The 27,086-nt window shown below is 36.9% G+C and overlaps 3 protein-coding genes across 3 annotated transcripts; all 3 read right to left on the bottom strand.

The window, feature by feature from the left end:
* Positions 1–7,596: 7,596 nt before the first annotated feature.
* Positions 7,597–11,822, bottom strand: LOC18108180 (probable disease resistance protein At4g27220). The gene is made up of 2 exons (XM_024591344.2): positions 11,634–11,822; positions 7,597–11,338 (listed from the first exon to the last, which is right to left on the bottom strand). Exon 2 carries the CDS (start codon positions 11,330–11,332, stop codon positions 7,616–7,618), a length of 3,717 nt encoding a protein of 1,238 aa, XP_024447112.2. The 5' UTR covers positions 11,333–11,338; positions 11,634–11,822; the 3' UTR covers positions 7,597–7,615.
* A 4,924-nt stretch (positions 11,823–16,746) lies between these two features.
* On the bottom strand, positions 16,747–22,137 carry LOC18110754 (transposon Ty3-G Gag-Pol polyprotein). The gene is given in 3 exon segments (XM_052449524.1): positions 16,747–17,011; positions 17,623–17,694; positions 18,423–22,137. A coding segment is annotated over 1 exon segment (3,303 nt). The 5' UTR covers positions 22,026–22,137; the 3' UTR covers positions 16,747–17,011; positions 17,623–17,694; positions 18,423–18,722.
* LOC127903942 (uncharacterized) lies at positions 22,033–25,760 on the bottom strand. Its single transcript, XM_052449672.1, has 4 exons — positions 25,587–25,760; positions 24,787–24,858; positions 22,140–24,175; positions 22,033–22,041 (listed from the first exon to the last, which is right to left on the bottom strand). The coding sequence occupies exons 3-4, from the start codon at positions 23,445–23,447 to the stop codon at positions 22,033–22,035; spliced, it is 1,317 nt and encodes a 438-aa protein (XP_052305632.1). The 5' UTR covers positions 23,448–24,175; positions 24,787–24,858; positions 25,587–25,760.
* Between the last annotated feature and the right edge of the window lie 1,326 nt (positions 25,761–27,086).

The raw sequence follows: 27,086 nt of genomic DNA, 5'->3' as shown, positions 1-27,086 counted from the left end.
GCCATTAGTGAGGAAGGCAGGTGCCTTCCTCACAATTACGAGCCCATGCTAACAAAGTGTAAAGTAGAGCGATAGGTGGGTGCGGCGTAAAATGGTGAGTGGTTAGGGTGGTGCGAGAATAGACTATGATAATATTTTTCTTTTCTTTATTGGGCTTGGTTAGGATATATTTGAGGCATGATGGGCCAACTCTTTCTCTTTATTTTCTCTTCCCTTCTTTTATTCTATATTATGCCTTTATTGAGCTTAGTTAAATTAAAATTCAGGGATGAATTAAGAAGTTACTAAACTAAAAAAAAAAAGAAAAATACATGGCGCATGCAACACACGTGCCAGCAAGTAAAGAAAACCACCTTATGCAAAGCATGCAATTTCCTTCAAGCTGTGAAGGTTACTTTTCTTGGTATTGATGGTATAGTGCGTGTATATGATAGAGTAGCGATAACGCTTCAGTGACTTGGTTTTTTTTTTTTTCTCTTTTTTTTTCTTTATTCTTCCCTTAGTTTTCATGTCTGAATTCACTTCTCCCTTCTTGTGCACCATCTTGTCTTGTACTCTTGTTCTTTTTTGTTTTTAGCTTGGTTAGACAAAACAAAAATGGCTTTGATTAGGCCTATTTGTTAGGCTCGACTGGGCCAAGAGGGTGGGACTTGGTTGGGCCAAGGGGGCAGGTATAATTTGGGTCGAGGGGGTAGGTCTTAGTTGGACCCTTTTTTAGGTCAATTTTGGCATGCTTTTTTTATCTTTCTTTTTTCCCTTCTATCCTCTCTCTTTCTCTCCTCACTTGTTCCCCTCCCTTTCTTCATTCAGGCTCAATTGGGCGATGTCTTCTTCTTTTTTTCTTCACTGTTTCTTCTTTTAGGCTCGGTTAGGCCTTCAATTTTTTTTTTCTCTTCCTTTTGGGCTTGATTAGGCCGAGGGGTTAGGATTTAATTGGGCTTTGGCTACTTTTTCTTCTTCTTCTTTTCTATATATATATATATATAAAAAAAAAAGTTCCTCGGCATTTCACAAACATCAATTCTCCAGAGTCATCTTCACTTATTGAATCCGTAAGTGTATTATGCTTCACCTTTCGTGATATTGGAAAGCATTCGAGATGAATATAAAAAGCACACTCCAAATAGTCGTAGAAGGAATAATTCACATTGCTCTTGCATTCAAAGCACTGCAAGGAGACTTTGCAACATAGCTCTTACATTTTGAAGCAAAAAAAGACTGCTCACAGGACTTAAGTTTGAGAATAGATGTCAAGTAATTAAAGTATGTGACGTGGAGGAGAAAATCACATTCCTCATGTTGATATTTATTTATTTTTGGCATCTCACATAAAAAAAATATAAAAACAATTGAAAGAAATGTTGGAAGAATATATATATATATATATATATATATATATATATATATATATATATATATATAAAAGTTGATAATAATTAGGAGGCTTAACCTAATGGTTAGCCAACCCTTTCTATATATATATGTGTAGGGCAATATACAATAGCAATGGTGGAGGTTACCACACAAGAGTATGTCTATAATATTTCCTGTATACAATATTTTCTATATAAGTTACATTCTATAATAATATATATAAAAGAGAACATATAAGAACGCCTAAAAAATAGCAAAGATTGTTTGAAGAAGATCAAAATTGGATTTGACAATATATTTTTTTACTAATGAAAATCCTATTAACAAAGAAACTCCAATTTAAGGAGGACAATTCAAGTTTGGATGTTTAAGAACTTAATTCAAGTTTTTCCAATGCTTAATCAAATTTATAGAGGTTTAATTGCAAGAAAATTGACTTTTTAAAGTCGATATAGGCTTTAATTAGAAAAAAAAAATAAAGTTTGGGAGTCAGATTGCAATTTTTAAAAGTTAATTTGGTAAAATCAATGGTTTAATTGTATAAATTTCAAAATTTGATGAGCAATTAAGGACCTAATTGAACAAATAAAAAATCAAAAACCAATTTGTAAGACGCGCAAGACTTCAAGGTTTGAAATTGGTGAAATCAAGGGTCAAATTGAAGAAAATTAAAAGTTTGATGGTCAATTGGGGGTCCAATTGAACAAATCAGAAACCAATGATCAAATTGTAAAAGATGTTCAATTTTAGGGTTGGTAATTGAGTTCGACATGGGTGAAATTGCATGAAATTAAGAGTCCAAGAGACAATTATGAGTAAACTTAAAAGAAATGGGAAGATTAGGGATTTAATGGAAGTTTGCTAAATCTCAAATTAAAAACCCTAATTTGTATGGTTTAGCTTAGACGACGCGTCGTTCAGTCTTGTTATCTTATTCTTCAACAGTTTTTGTTGATCGAGTAGGCATTTTTAGGAGAATGAATGTGGTGTTTTCAATTACTTTAAGGTTGTAACCACCATAATTTAACTAAGAAACACCCCCTCTACAACATTATTTCCATGAAATCAAACGTTTATATCTCATTTTCTCCAATGATCTCAACAACATCTTATCCTGGATCAGTCATCATTGCATTTTCAGATTCTATGCTTATTGGGTTGGCACTTTCAAATGAATGAATGTGTAGCTACAGACCTCTAAATTAAATAATAATAGATCAAGTCAAAAAGTATGCACCCCCTTTACCAAGTTCAGGTAGTCTCAGGCAACATTAAAGTTGAAGTTTCTCCAACAAAACCAAGAAAGTGGCCAACCTAGTCAGTCTTAATTGAAATACTCATTCGCACAAAACCACCCAATTTTTTCATGTATTCACACTTAAAAACTCCCATAATCAAGGCTGGGAACACTTCTCTCAAGATCAAATGAGTTAAACACTTCACCTTGGCCTCAAAGTTTGTTATAAAACTACTTAAATCCAAAAAAATTTATTCTATGATAAAACTAACTTAGTTTTGGTTTATTAGAACTCTAACAAGCTCATCTAGAAGCTCTGAATTTACTATAAAAGAAGAGGTAATCAGAGGAGTAAAGAGGAGGGAAAAAAAGGAGAAAGAAAGAGGAAAGAAATTTGGTTAATGTTTAAGGATGCAAAATTAAGCTCACGAGCTCAAAAGGATCCAATTTGTTTTTACTGGGTTTAGAGATAAAGAAGAAAGGAAAGTAGTAGTAAAAATCTATTCCTTTTAAAGATTTCAAGCTCAGAAGATATATTCTTACAAGCTTTGAAAGTGGAGTCCATGAGGTATGCTGAAATGGTTTTTATTGTTTAAATGCAATGTTTCTTTATATGTTGACATGATGATTATTGCCTTAATATGTTAAGTTTACACTTTATTTTGATTTAAATCTGCCAAATATGGCAACAAGGTTATGGTGTTTTTTTGTGTTGGTTGATGCATGTTTCTAGGTTTCTAAGTTTTGTTTGATTCTTATTGAAGGTTTAGAAGAACATTTTGAATTAAATTATATATATATGTTGTTTTAAGTTGACACTTTTGAAGTTTGGAATCTCTTGAATGATTTTTTTATGATTTATTGTTTTTATTAGTTTCTTTTGTTTCAACTATGCTTGGTATTGATGACGTGGTTTGTTAGAATGAAAAAAACATGTTTTAGAGGCAAAAAATAACTATTCTAGGTTGGATAGTGGCTCGCTTTTTCTAGGCAGTTTCTGGATTTCTAATGTCACGACCTGATTCTCGGATCTATGACCGGTACATAGGCAAGGTTCCCCTCCAAGGTTCCATACCTTTGCGAACCCAAACTTACATACAAGCTTATCTTTCAAATAACTCAATCAAAGTTCAACGCAGCAGTAACAACAAAAATAACTTCATAATATAATTTAATTGTCTTAATACAAGAGTTAATATAAATTCATAGTTTTGGAGCACTAACTAAACAAAAAAAGAAGGTACAAATTACAACAAAAAAGCAGGTTCGGAAGATTTAACAAAAATAATCCGCTAACAAGTTATAAGCCTGAAAAGATAAATAATGAGAGGGTGAGTTCATCAACTCAATGAGTAGATAATGTTCAATAACAATGATGAATATATACACAATTATGGCTCTAGGTTCTTATAGAAAGGTTTCTCAAATAGGCCATAACAAGAATATTATAAGGTAAAGCTCATCAGAAAATCAAAATGCAATGAGCATGAGACTCCGTACTGTGGGATGATCAGTCCATACAGGTTGGTGACTCCCCGGACCAACTAGGATTCAGATACGATGTGCACAAATAATAACACTACCCTGTTAGCATGGATATTCTAACTAACATACCATAGATTCATAATCATAATCAAACAGAGATATTCATATCTCAAGGCTCAACTCATGACATCAATCAAATGAGGAGCTATCAATTCAGAAGTCAATTCAAAATATATATTGGTTCATATCAAGAATTCAGATTCAACAATTGATCATGCTTTATCATAACAAGGATAATAATCAACATATATTGTAACACCCCACCTCACTAGCAAGATATTGTCCGCTTTGAGCCTCCCAGTCCACCCAAATCCAGGGCTTCCACCCAGGTCCCCATCACGGTTTTGTTCGTGGCAGCCACGCATGGCCCCAAAACGCGTCTTACTAGTCAAGGTGAGCATGCACTTATAAGGCCCTGGCTCTGGACGCTCGCTTCCGATGTGGGATCTTACAATCCCCCCACCTTAAGACGAGCCGTCCTCAGCTCTGATACCAAATGTAACACCCCACCTCACTAGCAAGATATTGTCCGCTTTGGGCCTTCCAGTCCACCCAAATCCAGGGCTTCCACCCAGGTCCCCCTCACGGTTTTGTTCGTGGCAGCCACGCATGGCCCCAAAACGCGTCTTACTAGTCAAGGTGAGCATGCACTTATAAGGCCCTGGCTCTGGACGCTCGCTTCCGATGTGGGATCTTACATATATATTATCAAGAAGCATGACCCAATTCATATTAACAAATCAAATATTTATAATATTTCTCATGTATATGGAAAATTATCCACTCACCTGACTCAAAAGCAAACAACACTCAAAAGCAGATACCGAAGAAAATCTTACTGATGACCCATAGGTAGAATATCAGGATTATCTGAATACAAAGGAGACATATTCAAGAATGACTCGAAAGAACATTTAACCTATTTAATACACTTAACTAAGGGTGTATTCCATAACCCTATATGTTTTTAGACTAAACTAGTTATTTTTTCAAAAACCCAAAATTAAACGATTTTTCCCCGAAATCTAACCCATAATAAAACAAATAATAAAATTGGTAATAATTCACTAAATAACCCTCAATTATTCATCAAAACAATATGAAAAAGCTAATATTACAACTAGGGACCAATCTGAATTTTATCATATTTTTAAGGGTCAAATTGTAACTTTGTCAAATTGGAGGACCAAACTAAAATTGTCATAAATCCATGACTATACTGAAATTATGACCATAATTAATCCTCAATTCTGTCCAGAATATCTCATTATGCTCCAGGGTTCTGGAATTTTACCAATTTTTAGGGTCAAATGGTAATTTTTGTCAAATTGGAGGACCAAATTGAAAGTGTTAAAAATTCATAAGTATACTGGAATTCTGCCCATAATTCATATTTTATTCTGTTCAGAATCTCGGAATATGCTCCAGGGACCAATCTGTAATTTTTCCAAAGTTTGGGGACTAAACTGTAATTTTCACAAATTGAGGGACCAAACCGAAATTTTGTCATCTTCAACCTCAAACCCAGAATTTCAACAAGAAACCTACTGTTCTTTCCAGATTTCTAACTCCCAAATTCACCAATTACACAAATCATAACTCAAAATCATAATATTTGCCTACAATCTCTCAAAATCAACTAATTAATCCATTACCCATAACAATCAAACCATAACATTAAAATTAATTCATCAATCAAACCCAAAACAAAATCTTCAAAACCCTAACATTCAACCAAAACAGAAATTTAAAGCTTAAAGAACACACATTTATACATTTAACAACCTAAATCTTACCTTTAAACTTATTTTCTCCAACTCTCTTCTCCTTCCGTTATCTTTCCCTCTTTTCTCTTCTTCTTCTTTCTCCCTTCTCTCCTGCCGGTTCTCTCCTTCAATTTTCAGATCCCTCTTTTTTATATATATATTTATTAAGTTTGTTGAATTACTACAATACCCCTTATTCATTTATACCCACTTTTAAGCCTTCAAGGGGTTTATTGCCTTTTCCTACCATTTATTTCAAAACATCACATCTAAGGCAGTGTTCTTCATATTCTTGAGAAGAACATTGCCTTAACTTTATGATTTGGATTATTTTTTGTCCATTTGTTTGCACAGAACCCTTCAAACAACTTGATTAACAAATAATCTAGGTCTTAAACGCATCAATAACAAGGATTCATGCATTTAGATTTTTGGTTTCTTTCGACTTTTCAAAATACACTTTCATCAAATCATGACTTTTGAGTAATAATCGATGATCTTTTTATGCTTGATTCTTGATTTATACATGCTTGCGAATAAAACCATGCCTTTGTTTGCTTGAAATTTGATCTGGTTTGGGTTGCACGTTGCTGGCTTTAAGCTGAAATGTTATTCGTGTTCTTCATTTGTTTTGTGTTTGATCCTTTTTATCTAAGAACTCTTGAGTTTTTTATGTTTTTTTCATGTTTAATTTGTTTTGGTTTTTTTTTGTTTTTGTTTTTGTTTTTGATTTATTTTCAAGTCAACCTAGTTGGGTCAAAACTAGGTTAGACATTTAACATTTTGTTTGGTTTGCCACCTTTTTTATAAAAGGATTTTTGGCCGAAAGGCCTATCTTGACAATTTTTCTAAAAAAAAATAGGTCTTGCCAAACATGACCTTATAAAAAAATAAAAATAACCCAAAAAATAATAATATAAAAATTTATTTTTCTTTAGGATGTTTTTTAATACATCGTTCATGAACGTAGAAGCAGGAATCAATACAACAATATATTGAGCCCAAGATGGGCAAATTGCATGCCCCGCACAGGTCTGCACCAAGTTGTTTTTCAAAATTGGCTGAAATGTTCGATCATAACTTCACTTATCCAAAAATATCAATTCTGAACAGACACTCTGACACCATTCGAAATATCCAAAAATCTCATTTTGAAGATTCCATTTTCAAACCTCACTTCCACTCACAACCCTTCGAAGAACAAAGAACCAGGAGCAGAACAAGAACTTAGAGGTTACTGCCATCCCTCGAATTTTATTTATAGATAAAATCAAAGATTACAAGATCTTTATCATAAAGAAAAAGAATCGTAATAGCCTAATCCTGTCAGGGCTATAAATCTCGATCTCAAAAGAATGAGAAGCAACCAAGCTCTTTGCAGAAAAGCATTGCTCAACAGTAAAATTAAGAACTTTGGATCAATGTTTGATGGCAGCGAATCCGGAAGAGGCAACATGCCTTCTTTTCAATCCTTGTTGAATAAAAGGCTTGTCTTCCTTCACCGTTTGCCTATAAAAAAGATTACCAAATAGTTAAAAGCCATGAAAAGATGAAGAGCCATCCAATTTCACATTAAATAAATAATTAACAAACAGAGGAATCAATGAGAAAAACAAGTTTTAAGATTAAGAGAGGGAGGGAGGGAGAGGAATTAAAACATGATGGTTACCTGTAATTCAATATTATATTTATATTAAGAGAAGAATCGTCTTATAACTCGAAAACGTACAAAGGGTAGAAGCACGTCCTTAGCGTTAGGATGCTCCCACTCCACTACTGAATCCCACCATTCTTCTGGATATGCAACGATATTTTGAAGAGAAAGGGGAGGAGATGGCTGGCCATTTTCAAGCAACGGAAGACAAATTGGAATCCTCTTCAGCTTCTCACATGTGTCTACTTTAATTTCTTCAAGAGAATCGCAAATCACTTTTGCACCACAAATGCTTTTCAGTTCTGGTAAATATTTCAATGTCAGACTTTTTAACTTTGGGAGTATGAATTTTGTGATCGGATTGGAGCTGCTGCTGCTGATTTCTTCATCTGTTGTTCCTATTATCTCCTCCATTTTCTCACATTCTTCAACTACAAGCTTTTCCAAGTTTTTGAGGTTTGGCAGCAAGACAAGAGGGAGCAGCTTCTTCATACTCATACAATTACAGAAATAAAACTCTTTAAGACCAGAAAATGTACAGTTAGAAGATGGCAATGGAAGTGGAGCAGAGTAGAACCTAGAAGATAAAACCAAGCTCTCCATGTTACTGCACTTCCGAATGTTGAGGATCTCTAGTTTAGTTGCATACATTATCACGGATGAAATGTCGCATAAAGTTGTTGCATCATTACACTTAATAATGTCCAGTTCTTGAATGTCATTTGGGAACATGACCTGAAAATCTCCATCTCCGTTGATACTCAAGTTACTCAAAACAACTATTTTCCTTCTGCTGGAAGTTCCCCACATTACAGAATAATCTTCATCATCCAAAAGCCCTACAAAAATTCTGTATATGCTTAGTGATTTGGTTAGATCCCGAGATCTGAGAAACTCCACAAAGTCAGAGTGACCTTCAAAATGGCATTTCAAAGTTTCCAACTTCCTTAAGCATCCTAGTTCCTTTCCTTTAACCTTTATCGAAGCACTAGATACAAACACTTGCAAGTGAGAGAGTTCAGGTAATATCCCACTGGGAAACTCCATTTTTCCATTTGAACCGAATCTAAGATACCAGAGGTTGGAAAGACATTCCATTCCTTGAGGCATATTTTCAAGTTCAGTTTTAAAGAGATCTAACCTCTTTAGTGCCCTGAGCTCTCTTAATGATGGTACATCTCTTAAGCTATAACAATGACTGAGCAATAATGTAGTGAGAGTCACCAAATCAGAGATAGAATCAGGCAATTTTTGAATACTTGTGCGAGACAGATTGAGTAACTTGAGCCCATGTAATTGCATGAAAAATGAATCTGAAATAAATCGCAACAATCTATTATCACATAGAAATAGAGTTGACAGATTGGGACACCTTGGTGAATGGCTCGAGGGAATTTTTTCAATTTGGTTACACATTAGTGAAACTCTCACAAGATTCTCTGTCCACTCCTCTGCATCCGGCAATTCTTTTAATTGCACACCTGCTTTAACCATGATTTGACAGTTCTCTTGCTGTATTTGGATGGCCATGTCCCTAATCAGGTCATGCATCTTGACATATCTACCACCATCAAACATTTTCTTAGCACTTTCCAATAGGCAAACATTTTCAAGCTTATTAAGCATTGTATGGCCCTCGTCAAATGCTGCTTGACTGCTCCTCATTCCTTTCATTATTCCCTCATCGATCAAATAATTTATGAGGTCATCCCTTTCAATTATATGGTCTTCAGGAAATAGTGCACAGTATAAGAGACACTGTTGTAGCGTTAAATCATCTAACTGATCATAACTAAACCTTAATAACCGGAATACCTCATCTTCCATGTCCTTAAATTTGGATTCTCTCAATTTCTTCAATGTATTCCTCCACTCATGTAGGTCATGTACTCCCCTTAAGCTTCTTGCCACTGTAATAATTCCTAATGGCAAACCAGCACATTCCCTTGCAACATCTACTGCAAGTTGCTCCACTTCTGGAGAAAGTGCTTTGTCATCTCCAAATTTCTCCATGAACAAAGTCCAAGATTCCCTCTCAGAAAGTGGCTTCAATTTGATTTTGTGTTGGCTATTCATCTGTTTACAAACCTTTTCTAATCGAGTTGTCATAATTAACTTGCATCCTTTCAAATTGACAGGAATTCCCACTATATATAGCTCAAAAGAGTTCCATAAATCATCTAAGATGAGAATCCATTTTTCTTTCTTCACTAGTTTTTTTGACAGTTTGACAGCTCTACGCAGATTATCATCTTCTCTAGAAAGATCTAAATCAAGGCATGTAGCAACAAGATTCTGCAATCTATTAATGCTGAAATCTCGAGACACAGTCACCCAGTATACACTATGAGAAACGTCTCTTCTTTCTAGAAGCTCATTATGGATATGTTGTAGTATTGTCGTTTTACCGACTCCCCCCATTCCATAAATGGCAATGATTGAGGATTTATCATCCATTAACAGAGAACATATCACATTCTTATTCTCTTCAAATGCTCGACCCACTAACTTTGTAGAGCTAGGAGGAATTGGATCTCCTCTAGTCTCACTTGTGTTGCATTTAAGGCCTCTAGAAGAGCTAGTTCCTGCGCCAGGCTGCACTAACCTTCCGTTATTGTCCTCCACATCCTCCTCCTCCTCCATTGAAAAAGCAGAGATTGCATTCATCTGACGCACAGTTTCACCAGCTGATTGATTCACTAGATCTATTCTTTGTGTTGCTTCTCCTCTGTTCTCATGGGCATCAACTGTGTGTCTCCGAGGAGAGAAACTTCTGTCAACATGCTGAATAGATCCTTCACCAGTGTTTCCCATGCCATTTGCCGCTTCTAAATGTGAGCAAATTATGTCTTCCCCCGCACCTTGTTCCGTGCCCTGAACTCCCACTAGTATCCTTCCAGCATCCCCTGCCAAACAGTGATGTACTGCATTGCTTTGTTCCAACAGTTGTAACACTGGTGCTGTCCTCACTGTAACCATGTTCTGCACTTCATTCATCATGACATCATTGCTTACTGTTGAACATAGTTGATCATAACATCTTCCAAGGCCAAGACACAATACATCTGTTGGTTCGGATGAATCTCCTTGAGACTCATCAGGCTGATTAATTGATGGCACTTCATCCATCATGCCATCATTGTTTACTGGTGGAGAACAGAGTTGATCATAACATCTTCCAAGGCCAAGACACAATAGATCCGATGGTTCGGATGAATCTCCTTGATGCTCATCAGCTTGATTAATTGATGTCCTCTCATGAGAGCTACCTCTCTCCAGATGCTGCACCATTTCTGTTCTCGGTACAGTCTCCAATGCATCATGCAGAAGCTCTTCAGGAGAACTACGTCCCAACATAGACTCGATCTCTTGATCAGTGATGCTATCCATCCAACGTTCGAGCGCTCCAGGGGAAAAGGCTTCTTCTTGTTGTTCCATGTCTAAATGCATCACTTCATTGTTCTGTTCTTTTGCAGGAGCTGAAATTGCATTAGTGACCTCATTATTGCTCGATCCAGCTTCATTTTTATTTCTTTTTTCTGGAGGGCCATCAATAGCTGCACGGGCAGCATCTTGAACTTCTTCAGGAACGTTCTCACATATTTTTACACCACGCCCTTTCACTCCTGACAAATGCCATTTGATCCTCGAAATGGAAGTACTCTGGGAAAATAAATGCCCACAAAACTTACAACTCATGCGACCATTATTCATATCTTCAACATCATTCCAAAATGGATCGTTTGATCGAACCATTTTTTCCTATAGAAAAACAAAAGTCACAGTATTGAATAAAAATTAATGGAAGTTACATTAATTGGAAAAAAAAAGGTTAAAACAGAAAATAATTACATATATATTTATATATATAAAAAGCTCAAGGTTAAGGGTCAATTTAGTGTGAACTCCGTAAGACATGTACTATAAAAACCGAGAAAGATCAATTGATTTATTTTTGGAAACTACTGGTGATACTTGTCCTTTACTTAAAAAGATTCAAACAATAGTTGCATGTGAAAAACAAAAACACCGACAAGATGAAGTATAAATACTTTACCTGGATTCAAGATGTTCTGCAAGAGCTGCTTTGCCTGAGCAGTATTCAGAAAAAAAGAGCAGAAAGCACAGGCAAGGGAAGAGTATATGGTTTTAAGAAATGATTTACTGGGAGCAGAGAATGGTATAATGAGATGAGATGTGGAAGAGATTGTTTACAGTAATAGCGTAGAGAGAAGAGTATAAGGATCAAGCATGGACCCAGTTGTAGTGGAAACTTTGAAAACAGAGGGAGTTTCATGCACCTCAATTTCCATACCGTTCTCCTCGTATTATTTTAAAATATAAAATAGTTCCCAATAAATTTTATAAAAATTTAAATTTCGATCCTTTAGCAAGTATGTTTCAAAAACAAAAATGAAATTTTTTTACTTTTAAATTGATTTTTTTTAATATTTTTAAATTATTTTGACGTATTAATATTAAAAATTAATTTTATAAAAAATATATATACTATTTTAATAAATTTATAAATAAAATATACTTTAAAAAATATCATCTACATCATTTTCCAAACACTACCGTAGTATTAGTAATGGTCAGGTCAATCATAACGATTAATTAATGTATTATTTGGTAAGAAGGAAGTTGCTAGGAAGTCACCAATTACTTAACCTACCAAACATTATATACCAAGTTGCTTTTACCTCCCATATTAGCAACTTTAATATTTAATATTTGAAGATAGTTCAATGGATAATATTTTGAGTTTATTTTTTAATAGATATATGTTTCAATTCTTTTAAAATTATTAGAAATTCTAAAGTGTAAGTGTGAACACAAGAATTTGGAAGTGAATAGTATAATTTTGTTCGTTTTAAGTAAAATATTTTAGATTTTTTGTGCTTTTTCTCTAAAATATTTTAAAAAAATGTTTTTGTTAGGTTTATTTCTTGTAAAATATTTTATAGAAAAACTAATTAATAAAAAATATTTTACAATTAATCTTCAAACTTAATATATTTACTAGAAAATATTTTCAACGATAAATCATTTTATCTTGAAGTAATAGAATGTGATTTGAAGTAATAGAATAATAAAGAAAGTAAAATGTTCATCTTGTCAAAGATGAACTAATGTTTTTTCATTTTGATTATCCAATAACTTTAATTTTTCTTAGTTTAAAATTGCCATTAAAAAGACATACCTTAACTTTGAAAATCATATATATATAAAAAAGATATAATATGTTCTCTAAAATCAAAAACAAGTTCAATTTTTTAATTTTATAAATTTTATCAAAGAACCATCTCAACCCAAGAACTTAAATTATTAGATGAGGTCCCAAGATATGATTTATATTATTCTATAACATACCCTCTCAAGTAAAAAATGGGCTTGAAACTTACAGATATAGCCTGGACCAAAAATTTTGCCATCGCACCAAGAACAGTAACTTCTCCTTGCATCTGATTCCTCATTGTTAGGGACCAGGATATGTTCATGCCTGAAACCTTTAAGCTGCATCTTAGAGAAAGAAGAGAATTAGCAAACAAAACTTACACGTCTATTCAATATAATTGGAGGGTAAAACATTGTGAGCAGCTTTGAATGCATCAGTGCCTTCTCTTTCTATGTTGATTCAAGTAAATTGCTGTAGTATTCAAGTAAACGCTACAAAAATAGACTTTATAAATTTAGAGCAAGCATGTCAATCAGCCTAATGGCTGTAGAAATATTTTGGAACCTTATTTAATATCTTAAGCTTTTGGATTGAATTAGTTTTTTGATATGGTATCAGAGCCTCGATTACCAAGCGATTACGAGTTCGAATATCATCATTCTCATTTATTTGATAAAAATTAAACACAAAGTAGTAAAGGCCTATGCAAGAGAATAATATAAATCATATCTTGGAACCTCCCTAATAACTTAAGTTTTTGGTGATTCTTTCACAATAACATGTAGAAAATGACATTTTGAAACCTTAATTTGATTCTAAGATCAAGAGAACAGAAGCAGAAGTTGAAATAACAAAAACAAACTAAGATCACTCAAATGGCCTATCCTTAATTTGATTCTCAGGTGGGATAGTTGTGTACTTGACAAGAGCAAGGCACTTCGTATCACCCTTTACATCTCCATCATCAACCATCTTGGCAGAGGTCCTCGCAGAGTTGAGCTCTGCTTCCATTAACTATAGAACAACCCATGTTATCGCCTCTAGTGAAGTTTCTTCCACACGAAGAAAGTTCACCATGTCCAACAAATAAAACATGAGAATCATTATACCACAAACAAATGCAACTCAAAGCATGTAAGGACTGTTAGCACAACACAATCTGACAACAAGCTTTGTGAGAGTTCAGTGGAGAGATAAGTGTTAGGATATTGTCATTTGGTAGCAATACCCCACCACTAAGCAAGTGGTTGCTCCATTAATACCACAAATGGTGGCATGCTTTAAGGCTTTATTAGCCTCTCAATGTTGACCATATTTGCCTATAAAAGAGGCATGTTTGTGAGAGCAAAATGAGAGGGTTGAGAGAGAGAGAACGTGAGAATAGAGAAAAAGAGAGAGCTGCAATGGCAGTAGCCTTGCTGCCATTGCAGCAGCTGCAACAGCTGTGTGTGAGAGCTGGGAGTAGAGTAGAGTGGATGTAATCCTCCTCCTCCATGTATTTATTGTATCATTTCTCTATCTCTAATAAAATGAACCTCTCCCGTGGATGTAGGCGATTTGCCGAACCACGTAAAATATTGTGTCAGTGTGCTTAGCCTTCCAATGGGCAACTATCAGAACACCACCGGTCCGCGCATGGGGGAGCCAGAATCCCCAACAATAAGGGTGTCCATACTAGTGGAGTAATAAGGCAGAATTCTCTCACAATGCCCCCTACGATGCTGCCCACATTGTTCTACAAAACTGCCGAGTTTAATGGAGAAAAGTCAGGAGATAAAGATGCCTTCAAGGGTAACAAATTCAAGTCAGAATGATAGTCTAACAAGATAAGGAGACTGCTGTGATTCATCCGAAAGTAAAAGGGACTCTGTGATTCCAAGTCAGAACTGACAATGCATGGAAGCCGCCTCATGTCCTTGTTCATGCTTAGCAAGATAAACACTCAAGATAATCCTTAGTTGGCTAGCTCTTTGAATCCTTGTATATGTCATCTTCAGTAAGCTTTAAATACTCTGCTTATGGTAATGTAATGTATTGAACAACATTGTATGTTCACGTTTCAGTAAACAAACCATTAGAACAAATTGTTCTACTCACGTCTTCAGTTTTTCTTTATGGTATCAGAGCTTGTGTGAGCATACAAGTAAAAATAATGTCTTCACTGTCTCTAAATGTTGGAAATTTCATTACTCTCAAACTCAGTCCAAATAATTATCCCATATGGCAAGAGCAAGCTTTGGCTCTTGCAGAAAGCCAAGACTTAGTTGGCCATCTCACCAATGAAGACCCTGCACCCATCCAATACATCACACCAGATGGCAGTAACATCACACCCGGAGAAAAACTTGAACCCAAACTAACAGAAGCCTTTATTGCTTGGAGGAAAGCAGACCGCCTTCTGCGAGGGTGGATCATTGGAACACTTTCTGAGGAAACATTAAGTCTTGTTGTAGGACTTGACACAGCCTAAGCTGTTTGGGAAGCATTCAAAAATGCATATGCACAAGATTCACAAGAACGTGAATTCACACTGCGTCAACAGGTAACATATTTTCGTAAAGAGGATGACAAAATCATAGGTGAGCATATTCAAAAATTCAAAGGATTGTGTGATAGCCTTGCTGTCATTGGAAAACCTGTCCCTGATAAAGAAAAAGTCTTCTGCCTTCTCACGAGTCTTGGACCGCAATACGAAAATTTTACAACTACCATGCTAAAGCCTCCAAGACCATCATATACAGAATTGGTCTCACAACTCCAAAATCTTGATCAAATACGTAGCTGGTTTTCCAGTCAGTCAGATGCAGCAGCGTCACCATTCATCCCTCAGTTAGCATTCTATGGACAACAACAACAACATCACCAAAAATTTTCATCTAATGAAAGAGGTTTTCAGGCACAACAAACCAGAGATGAAGGTCAAAACCGGCATGTTGATGCTCCACAACAACGACGTCCTCCTCCATTAGGAGAGCGTCGTATGACTCTAGTGGAAAGAAATCTCTACTGAAATGAAAAATGTCAGTATTGTGGCACCATAGGACATGTTGCCAAAATCTGTTGGTGGGTGCCCAAGAAGACTACAAAACATGATGATATCCCGCATGCTCTTGCTGCACTTACTCTTGATAACACAGTAGCAGAAACTGAATGGACATCAGATACAGGAGCATCAAACCACATGACAGGCCAGCCAGGTATGTTGTATAATATTCGTGAATATTATGGTACAGATTGTGTTATTATAGGCAACGGATCTTCCCTACCAATTCTTGGTATTGGTGATACTCTTGTTAAACAAAAGAATACTGCTTTACCTCTCAAGAACGTTCTGTTTGTCCCTGAATTGAAAAAGAATCTACTCTCAGTAAGTCAACTAACTACTCAATTTCCAGTTAATTGTGAATTTTCTGATGATTTCTGTGTCAAAGAACGAGCAACTGGACAACCAGTGATCACAGGACGACGCAAGGGTGATCTTTATGTTCTTCATAACTCACCAGAACTTTATTTTTCTCATCGTTTTAAATCCGGATTAGCAGATATTTGGCATCAACGTTTAGGACACCCTCAAGTTTCAGCTTTGCAATTATTAAAAAATAAAGGATTGATTGATGTCATAGGAGCAATAAAAATTGAACATCTATGTGATAGCTGTCAATTAGGAAAACTCAGTAGACTTCCTTTCTCTAGCTCTGAACACTCAAGTACTGATATTTTTGAAAAAATTCATTGTGATTTGTGGGGACCTGCCCCAACTTTATCTATTGGAAAATTCAGATACTATGCTTGTTTTGTTGATGACTTATCTAAATATACTTGGATAATCCCACTCAAACATAAATCTGATTTTACGAATACATATTTTGTCACGACCCGAATCCCGGGTCCATGACCGGCAACGCAGGAGCGGTGCCGGAAGGACACCCCACCCGCGCTAAGCCTCAAAACGGACATATCAAAAGAATAATTTATTCAAAAATACGCAGCATTTCATAATCTTCAGAAATCTTATATTATTCAAAACTGATGAAACCAAAAGATAGTTTAAAACTCCTCATCAGTAATTAAAACAAAAATAATAATCCATAATACTCATTACATTGTCAAAATCCAAACTTAATTAAAACAAGGTAATAGTGGAGCGCCTAAGACATCGAATCAAACAGCCTTGAAAGATAAGCAAGGCATACTGACCCAAAACTGAAGAAGCAGGAACACTCAACAAAGTTCACCTGCTATCAGAAACTAAGAACCTGAAATAATATTAAGAATGAGGGGTGAGTTCAACCAACTCAGTGAGGGAATAATAATTAATATACATTTTAGATATTCTTGATATTAATAGTTCGCAAGATCATTTATCTTGATATACATATACATATACATATACATACTGAACATATCATACATACTAAACATATCATCATAACGTAATGGACTATATGTCAGAGATCAGATGACACCCGAAGGTGACCAGATGACACCCGAAGGTGACCAGACCAGATGACACCCGAAGGTGACCACTGTGGGATGATCAGTCGCCACAGGCTGATGCCTCTCTCACCAGCTAGGTATACATACAGAATACTATGTGCACACAGGCTAACTACTCTCCGTTAGCATGGAGTTACTGACAAGTCCCATATCAAGGCATAATAGATATTCACATAGTCATCAAAGAAACATATATCATATCAAATAGAATTTACTTTGACAGATTGCAAGTGCAAATTCAAGAATAAATGAGTACTCGGAAAATAAGCAACATATATAATTATTCAAGAAATTAACGAGTTGTACTCATTGTATAATCAACATACATATTTACTTATCATATATGCATATTAAAGATTATTCCACTCACCCGGAAAATATAGAACTAAAAGGAATGTCAGACGAAAGACCCGAAAATCCTATTGAGGATCGTTAGGAGAACCTACAACAATATGAAAATATACTCAAAAGCAACTCAAACAAGAGATCCCAATGCATAAAATAAAACCAGGTTTAGTCTCCTAAGTTTATGGACTAAAACGATAATTTTCCAAAACAGGGACCAAAACGTAATTTTACCAAAATTGGACCAATCTGGAAAATACATAACTATACTGAATTTTCACCCATAAACCATCCTTAATTCTGTCTAGAACGAACCAGGGACCGAACTGTAATTTTCATAAAGTTCAGGGACTAAAATGTAAATTCCCAAAATTGAGGGACCAAACTGAAAATATTCCAAATCAATTATCAAACTCAGATTCATCATCCTTAACCTCATAATAACACTGCCCATAATCTTAAAATACAATTAGGGGTCAAATTATAATTTTCCCAAAGTTTAGGGACTAAACTGTAATTTCACAAATTGAGGGACCAAATTGAATTTTCGTCATCTTCAACCTCAAACCCAGAATTTCACAGATTACCTACTGTCATCTTCTGATTTCTAACACAATTTCACCATTCAAATAAAATCATAACTCAAAATCATCATCTTTACCTCCAATCTCTCACAATCAACTAATTAACCAATTACCCACAACAATCAACCCATAACCTTCCAATTAATTCATCAATCAAACTCAAAACACAATATTCAAAACCCTAACATTTATCAAAACAGAAATTAAGGCTTAAAGAACACATATTTATACATAATCTTACCTTTAAACTTATTTCCTCCAATTCTCTTCTCTTTTACTTATCTTTCCCTCTTTTCTCTTCTTCTTCCTCCCCTTTTTCTTCTCTTCTCCCGTCAGTTTTCACTCTTAAAACACAGCTCTCTTCTTCTATTTTCTCTTCTATTTATATTTATCAACTCTTTGTTCAATTACTACAATACCCCTTATTCATTTATACTCATTTTTAGCCTTCAAGGGCTTTATTGCCTTTTACCAACTCATTAAATTTCAAAACATCACAATCTCCCCACCTTATAAAAGTTTCGTCCTCGAAACTTAAACTTTAAGAAAAAGTCTTACCATCAAGTTCAAACAAGAATGGATATTTGTTGAGCATTTCCTCCTCAAGCTCCCACGTCGCTTCTTCACGTGGGTGTCCGCTCCACACAACCTTAACCGATGCGATATCTTTCGACCGAAGTTTTCTAACTTGTCGATCCACTATTTTTATTGGTTGAACTTCATATGTCATATCTTTCCTCAGCTCAACCGGTTGAACTTCCAGCACATGAGATGGATCAGACAAATACTTTCTCAACATCGAAACATGGAACACCGGATGTATAGAGGATAAATTAGGTGGCAAGGCAAGCCGATATGCCACTACCCCTACTCTTTCCAAGATCTCAAAGGGCCCTATAAACCTAGGACTCAACTTTCCTTTCTTCCCAAATCTGAATATCCCTTTAGTCGGAGAGACTTTTAGGAACACGTTGTCACCCACTGAAAATTCTAGATTACGCCTTCTCTTATCTGCATAATTCTTTTGCCTACTCTGAGCTGTTAGAAGCTTATCTCGGATCACCTTAATCTTATCCGAAGTAATCTGTATTAACTCGGGACCCATTAATCTCCTCTCACCAACCTCATACCAACATACAGGTGATCTGCACTTCCGGCCATACAAAGCCTCATATGGAGCCATATCAATGCTCGCTTGATAACTATTATTATACGCAAACTCCACCAAAGACAAGTACTTGCTCCATCCGATACCAAAGTCAATCACACAAGCTCTTAACATATCCTCCAAAATTTGTATAGTCCTCTCAGATTGTCCATCTGTTTGAGGATGAAAGGCAGTACTTAACTGAATGTTAGTCCCCAAAGCTTCCTGAAACTTCACCCAAAATCGAGAAGTGAATTGTGGACCTCTGTCGGACACAATTGAGATCGGCACACCATGCAACCTTACGATCTCGTTAACATAGATTTCTGCCAGTTTTGCAAACCCATATGTCACCTTTACTGGCAAGAAATGAGCTGACTTGGTCAAACGATCAACTATTACCCAAACCGAATCATAACCCTCCTGACTCCGAGGCAAACCTGACACAAAATCCATAGTGATCCTCTCCCATTTCCATTAAGGAATTAACAATGGCTGCAAAAGCCCTGGTGGTTTCTGATGCTCACCTTTAACCCTTTGACAGGTCAAGCATCGAGATACAAATTCAGCAATGTCCCTCTTCATGCCATTCCACCAGTAACACTCTCTCAAGTCTCTATACATCTTGTTAGAACCAGGATGTATAGTATAGGCAGTTTGATGTGCTTCCGTCATCACATCTCTTTTCAAATCATCCACCTCAGGCACACATAACCTGGAACCAAATCTCAACACACCATCTTCATGGATAACAAAACCCGGAGCTCTCCCTAACTCCAACTCATCTCGAATCTTGCAAAGTCGCTCATCCTTCATTTGAGCTCCTTTAATCCGGTCTACTAAGTCTGACTTAGCCTGAAAGTGAGCCAACAATGCTCCCGATTCACAAATCTCAAAACTGACCCTCTCATCTAACAATCCATGTAACTCTTTAATCAAGGGTCTCCTCACCTCCTGAATATGAGCCAAACTACCCATAGATTTTCTGCTTAAGGCATCGGCAACAACATTTGCCTTGCCCGGGTGATATTGAATCGTGCAATCATAATCACTTAACAATTCCATCCACCTTCTCTGTCTCAAATTCAGATCCTTCTGCTGGAAGATATATTGAAGACTCTTATGATCTGAAAATATCTCACATGTCTCCCCATACAAATAGTGTCTCCAAATCTTAAGGGCAAACACTACCGCAGCCATCTCCAAATCGTGTGTGGGGTAATTTTGCTCGTGCTTCTTCAACTTTCTCGAGGCATAAGCAATCACATTACCATTCTGCATCAAAACACAACCCAAACCAATCCTGGATGCATCACAGTACACGGTAAAACCACCAGACCCTGAAGGTACTGTCAAAATTGGAGCCGTAATTAACCTTTCCTTCAACTCCAGGAAACTCTTCTCACATTCTTCTGACCATTGAAACTTGACACTTTTCTGTGTCAACTTCGTCAACGGAGCAGCGATTCGGGAAAAATTCTCCACGAATCTCCTGTAGTATCCTGCTAAACCCAGGAAACTCCTAATCTCAGATACCGTAACTGGTCTAGGCCACTGCTTAACTGCCTCCACTTTCTGTGGATCAACCTCTATCCCATTTTTAGACACCACATGTCCCAAAAACCCAACACTCTCTAACCAAAACTCACTCTTCGAGAACTTTCCATACAACTGATGATCTCTTAGAGTTTGAAGCACCAATCTCAAATGCTCTGCATGGTCCTCTTTACTTCTTGAATACACCAAGATGTCATCAATGAACACAATAACAAACTTATCAATAAACGGCCTAAAAACCCTGTTCATCATGTCCATAAAAGCTGCAGGTGCATTCGTTAACCCAAAAGACAACACTAGGAACTCGTAATGCCCATAACGAGTCCTAAAGGCAGTTTTAGGAATATCCTCATTCCTAATCCTCAACTGGTGATACCCCGATCGCAAATCAATCTTTGAGAAACATTGAGCTCCTTGTAATTGATCAAAAAGATCATCAATGCGAGGAAGTGGGTATCTATTCTTAACAGTGACCTTGTTCAACTGTCTATAGTCTATACACATCCTCATTGATCCATCCTTCTTCTTTGCAAATAAAACAGGTGCTCCCCACGGAGACACACTTGGACGAATAAACCCCTTATCTAACAAATCTTGAATCTGCTCCTTCAACTCTTTTAATTCTGCTGGCGCCATCCTGTAAGGTGCCATAGAGATTGGTTTTGTTCCTGAAACTAGATCAATACAGAACTCGATTTCCCTATTGGGAGGTAGTCCAGGTAAGTCATTGGGAAAAACATCGATGAATTCCTTAACTATCGAAACTTGTTCCATCCTCGGGACCTTCATGTTCACATCATGCACATAAGCCAAAAACCCTTGCATACCCTTTCGTACCATCCTTCTCGTGATGGCCGAGAGAATACTAGATGGAGATGATAACCCATCTCCATGAAAAGCAAACTCCGTCTCCTCATCAGGCTTGAAAATCACTGTCTTATTCCAACAATCAACTGAGGCATGGTGCCTTGATAACCAATCCATACCTAGTATCACATCAAAACCTACTATTTCTAAAATTACCAAATTGCCTAATAGGTTTCTACCTTGCACTTGAACCTCACAATCAACATAAACATATTCCCCAAACATAACGTCATCCGAAGGGATAGCTACACACAAAGGACTCTCTAACAACATGGGTTGTTTAGTAAACCTTAAAGCAAAATATGACGACACGAAAGAATGAGTTGCCCCCGTGTCAAATAACACTCTAGCCTCGAAGGAACATATTAAGAGTGTACCTGAGACAACAGTATTGGATGTCTGGGCATCATGCTGAGTAATGGCAAAAACTCGTGCCTGGCTCTGACTTGTTGGCGCAAAACCTCTACCGCCTACTTCACGGCCCCGCTGGCCACGCCCACCAGCTCCACGACCACCCTGAAACACAGAATGGCTAGCTGACTGAGTCTGAGTGGAAGATGTAATCAGTACAGAAGCACCAGGCTTGGACCACCGCTTGTTCGGACAATCCCTTAACAAGTGATCAGTCTGCCCGCAACCGAAACAAGCTCCTGTCTGCCTATAACAGACTGTGCCATAATGCCTAGACCCACAAGACTGACATTGAGGCCTCCCATCTGAACCTTGTGGTGTTAACTGAACAGTACCTCGGCTCTGAGTCGGACCAGCTCCACTCATGCTATGTCTATTGTTTCCTCTGATAATGGACCTCGACAAGAAATTCCTTGACTGACTTAATTGGCCCTGCCGGCCCCCATGTCCCCTGCTAGGACCTGTATCAGACCGCTGCTGAAAAGAGAACTGATTTGCCACTTTGGGCCTCTTAACCGAACCCACTGATAATTCATCCTCTAACTCTCGTGCCTCAATAGCTCGGGCACGATCCACTATGGCTGAGTACGTCTTAAACTCATGAGCCCCAATAGCTTTGAATAAGTAGCTATTAAGACCTCGAACAAACCTCTTAATCTTCCTCTCCTCAGTCGGTACCAAATACCCAGCAAATCTGGACAACCGTGTGAATTCCACTTCATACTCTGTCACACTCAAGTCACCCTGAACCAACTTTTCAAACTCATATGATCTGGCTTCCCTTACACTTTCAGGTAGAAAACGTTCCAAAAACATCTCAGAAAATTCCTTCCACTCCATCGGTGGCGAACTAACTGCCCTTTCACCCCTCTTGGACTCATACCAGTTCACAGCCACCTCTCCTTCTAGCCTGAAAGATGCCAAAGTCACTGCACGATGATCCGTGCACCCCATGGCCTCACACCTACGCCACACTGCATCCAAAAACTGTTGTGGGTCCTCAGAGTTATCAACACCCTTAAAAGTAGGAGGTGCCAGCTTAAGGAACTCTGACAATGGTACTTTCACCCCATGCACGGTATGGGAAGTCGAAGATGCATTCTTATCCTTCTCCTTCTCTCTCTCAGTTAAAAGGTCAGCCAGGGTCTGCATGGCCTGTCCAATCTTATCCAAAGCACTGTCAGTATAAGACACCCTATCATGGGATTCCTGCTCCTGATTCTTACCAACATCCAGACCATAGTCTCCCTCAAACTCCACCTCATCCTGAACTTCTGCTTCCATTGGTTAAGGCGAAGGGGTTCTAACCCTCTTTTTGCGCCTCTCCTTCCTAAGCTGAGCGATAGGAATGTCCTCTTGATCATTACCGACATATTCGGCATTAACTACATGCTTAGCTCTCGGCATATTTCCTAAAAGAATGCATTTACATATATGTATCAACATAACTATAAAGGAGTTTTAAGGAGGACACACCAAACACTAGATTGGAGAATTATAAGAGGACTGACATCAAGACAAGATAGATCCTAAGCTCCACATATTACGAGGGTTTTGAAAAAAATAAAAATGAATAAAATAGATTACGAGGTTTTAATAAAAACCGGGCTCTGATACCACCTTTGTCACGACCCGAATCCCGGGTCCATGACCGGCAACGCAGGAGCGGTGCCGGAAGGACACCCCGCCCGCGCTAAGCCTCAAAACGGACATATCAAAAGAATAATTTATTCAAAAATACGCAGCATTTCATAATCTTCAGAAATCTTATATTATTCAAAACTGATGAAACCAAAAGATAGTTTAAAACTCCTCATCAGTAATTAAAACAAAAATAATAATCCATAATACTCATTACATTGTCAAAATCCAAACTTAATTAAAACAAGGTAATAGTGGAGCGCCTAAGACATCGAATCAAACAGCCTTGAAAGATAAGCAAGGCATACTGACCCAAAACTGAAGAAGCAGGAACACTCAACAAAGTTCACCTGCTATCAGAAACTAAGAACCTGAAATAATATTAAGAATGAGGGGTGAGTTCAACCAACTCAGTGAGGGAATAATAATTAATATACATTTTAGATATTCTTGATATTAATAGTTCGCAAGATCATTTATCTTGATATACATATACATATACATATACATACTGAACATATCATACATACTAAACATATCATCATAACGTAATGGACTATATGTCAGAGATCAGATGACACCCGAAGGTGACCAGATGACACCCGAAGGTGACCAGACCAGATGACACCCGAAGGTGACCACTGTGGGATGATCAGTCGCCACAGGCTGATGCCTCTCTCACCAGCTAGGTATACATACAGAATACTATGTGCACACAGGCTAACTACTCTCCGTTAGCATGGAGTTACTGACAAGTCCCATATCAAGGCATAATAGATATTCACATAGTCATCAAAGAAACATATATCATATCAAATAGAATTTACTTTGACAGATTGCAAGTGCAAATTCAAGAATAAATGAGTACTCGGAAAATAAGCAACATATATAATTATTCAAGAAATTAACGAGTTGTACTCATTGTATAATCAACATACATATTTACTTATCATATATGCATATTAAAGATTATTCCACTCACCCGGAAAATATAGAACTAAAAGGAATGTCAGACGAAAGACCCGAAAATCCTATTGAGGATCGTTAGGAGAACCTACAACAATATGAAAATATACTCAAAAGCAACTCAAACAAGAGATCCCAATGCATAAAATAAAACCAGGTTTAGTCTCCTAAGTTTATGGACTAAAACGATAATTTTCCAAAACAGGGACCAAAACGTAATTTTACCAAAATTGGACCAATCTGGAAAATACATAACTATACTGAATTTTCACCCATAAACCATCCTTAATTCTGTCTAGAACGAACCAGGGACCGAACTGTAATTTTCATAAAGTTCAGGGACTAAAATGTAAATTCCCAAAATTGAGGGACCAAACTGAAAATATTCCAAATCAATTATCAAACTCAGATTCATCATCCTTAACCTCATAATAACACTGCCCATAATCTTAAAATACAATTAGGGGTCAAATTATAATTTTCCCAAAGTTTAGGGACTAAACTGTAATTTCACAAATTGAGGGACCAAATTGAATTTTCGTCTTCTTCAACCTCAAACCCAGAATTTCACAGATTACCTACTGTCATCTTCTGATTTCTAACACAATTTCACCATTCAAATAAAATCATAACTCAAAATCATCATCTTTACCTCCAATCTCTCACAATCAACTAATTAACCAATTACCCACAACAATCAACCCATAACCTTCCAATTAATTCATCAATCAAACTCAAAACACAATATTCAAAACCCTAACATTTATCAAAACAGAAATTAAGGCTTAAAGAACACATATTTATACATAATCTTACCTTTAAACTTATTTCCCCCAATTCTCTTCTCTTTTACTTATCTTTCCCTCTTTTCTCTTCTTCTTCCTCCCCTTTTTCTTCTCTTCTCCCGTCAGTTTTCACTCTTAAAACACAGCTCTCTTCTTCTATTTTCTCTTCTATTTATATTTATCAACTCTTTGTTCAATTACTACAATACCCCTTATTCATATATACTCATTTTTAGCCTTCAAGGGCTTTATTGCCTTTTACCAACTCATTAAATTTCAAAACATCACATATTTTGCCTTTGAACAATATGCCAAAAGACAATTCAACAGACAAATCAAAATTTTTCATTTTGATGGAGGTGGAGAGTTCATCAACTCAAAACTCTCAAGTCATTTTCTTTCCACGGGAATTATTCATCAGATATCATATCCGTATACTCCAGAACAAATAGGTATGGTTGAACGACGCCACCACGTCATACGAGAGTTAGGTATGAGTATGACCATGTTATTTCATAGTTGTGCACCATTATTTCTATGGGCAGAAGCATTCACTACTGCTGTTTATCTCATCAATCGCTTGCCCTCATCATCCATTAATTTTGAAACTCCATACTTTAAGCTACATCATACTCATCCGGATTACTCTTCACTGCGTACTTTTGGCTCAAAATGCTTTCCTTATACTTGGGACACACGACTTAACAAATTTGATCCCAAAACTGTTCCCTGCATCTTTGTAGGATACAGCAGTACTCATAAAGGATATAAATGTTTCCATCCAAAAAGCAAAAAAAATTTCATTTCACGGCATGTGGTCTTTGATGAATTGCTCTTTCCATATAAACCTGTAAACAATCTTGCTTCTACTCCTTCTCCACAACTTTCCCTTAGCATTTATGATGCTTGGCTACCTTGTACTAATATTCTTGCAGAGTCCTCTGAGATAGCAGCAACATCATCATTGCCTACAGCTAACACTCCTTCATCAACCCCGCTTGGTGAATTATCTTTGTCTCCTGCCCCACTCCCCCAAATATTTAGAGACTCAGAGTCACTTGCTTCGATGATGCTTCCTACTGATAGTATCACCCATCACTGTGTGCGGGAAGAAGATAGTTCTTCTCCTAGAACTGGCCCCACATCCTCTACTCCTTTAGCCCCTGCTGCTGCGTTTCATGAGGAAAACTAACTTATTATGCCTGAATTAGATGAATCAACACCATCTCTGCATATGGTTCAACCAGATGATGCTGATAGTTTACTTTCTCCCCAATCAGCTCTAACAGATGATCCACCTAGTTCGAATCAGTCTCCCCAGGTATCTTTCCCTCATTCCATGACTACACGGTCACACCATGGGATTGTTAAGCCAAATCCTAAGTATGCTTTATCAACAACATACTCCTCTTCTGTCCCACGAGAGCCAAGGAGTGTTCAGGCAGCACTAGCTCATCCAGGTTGGCGAGCAGCAATGAATGAAGAATTAACTGCCCTGCATCAAAACCAAACCTGGATACTGGTTCCTCGC

The sequence above is a fragment of the Populus trichocarpa genome, chromosome 19 (genome assembly GCF_000002775.5).
Source record: "Populus trichocarpa isolate Nisqually-1 chromosome 19, P.trichocarpa_v4.1, whole genome shotgun sequence".
NCBI lineage: Eukaryota > Viridiplantae > Streptophyta > Magnoliopsida > Malpighiales > Salicaceae > Populus > Populus trichocarpa.
Note: the sequence above shows the minus strand (reverse complement) of the source record. Positions and strands in the feature narration are given on the sequence as shown.

Excerpts from the sequence above, each read along its gene's own strand:
- LOC127903942 (XM_052449672.1), bottom strand. The coding sequence starts at position 23,447 with ATGGAAGCAGAAGTTCAGGATGAGGTGGAGTTTGAGGGAGACTATGGT.
- LOC18108180 (XM_024591344.2), bottom strand. The coding sequence starts at position 11,332 with ATGGTTCGATCAAACGATCCATTTTGGAATGATGTTGAAGATATGAAT.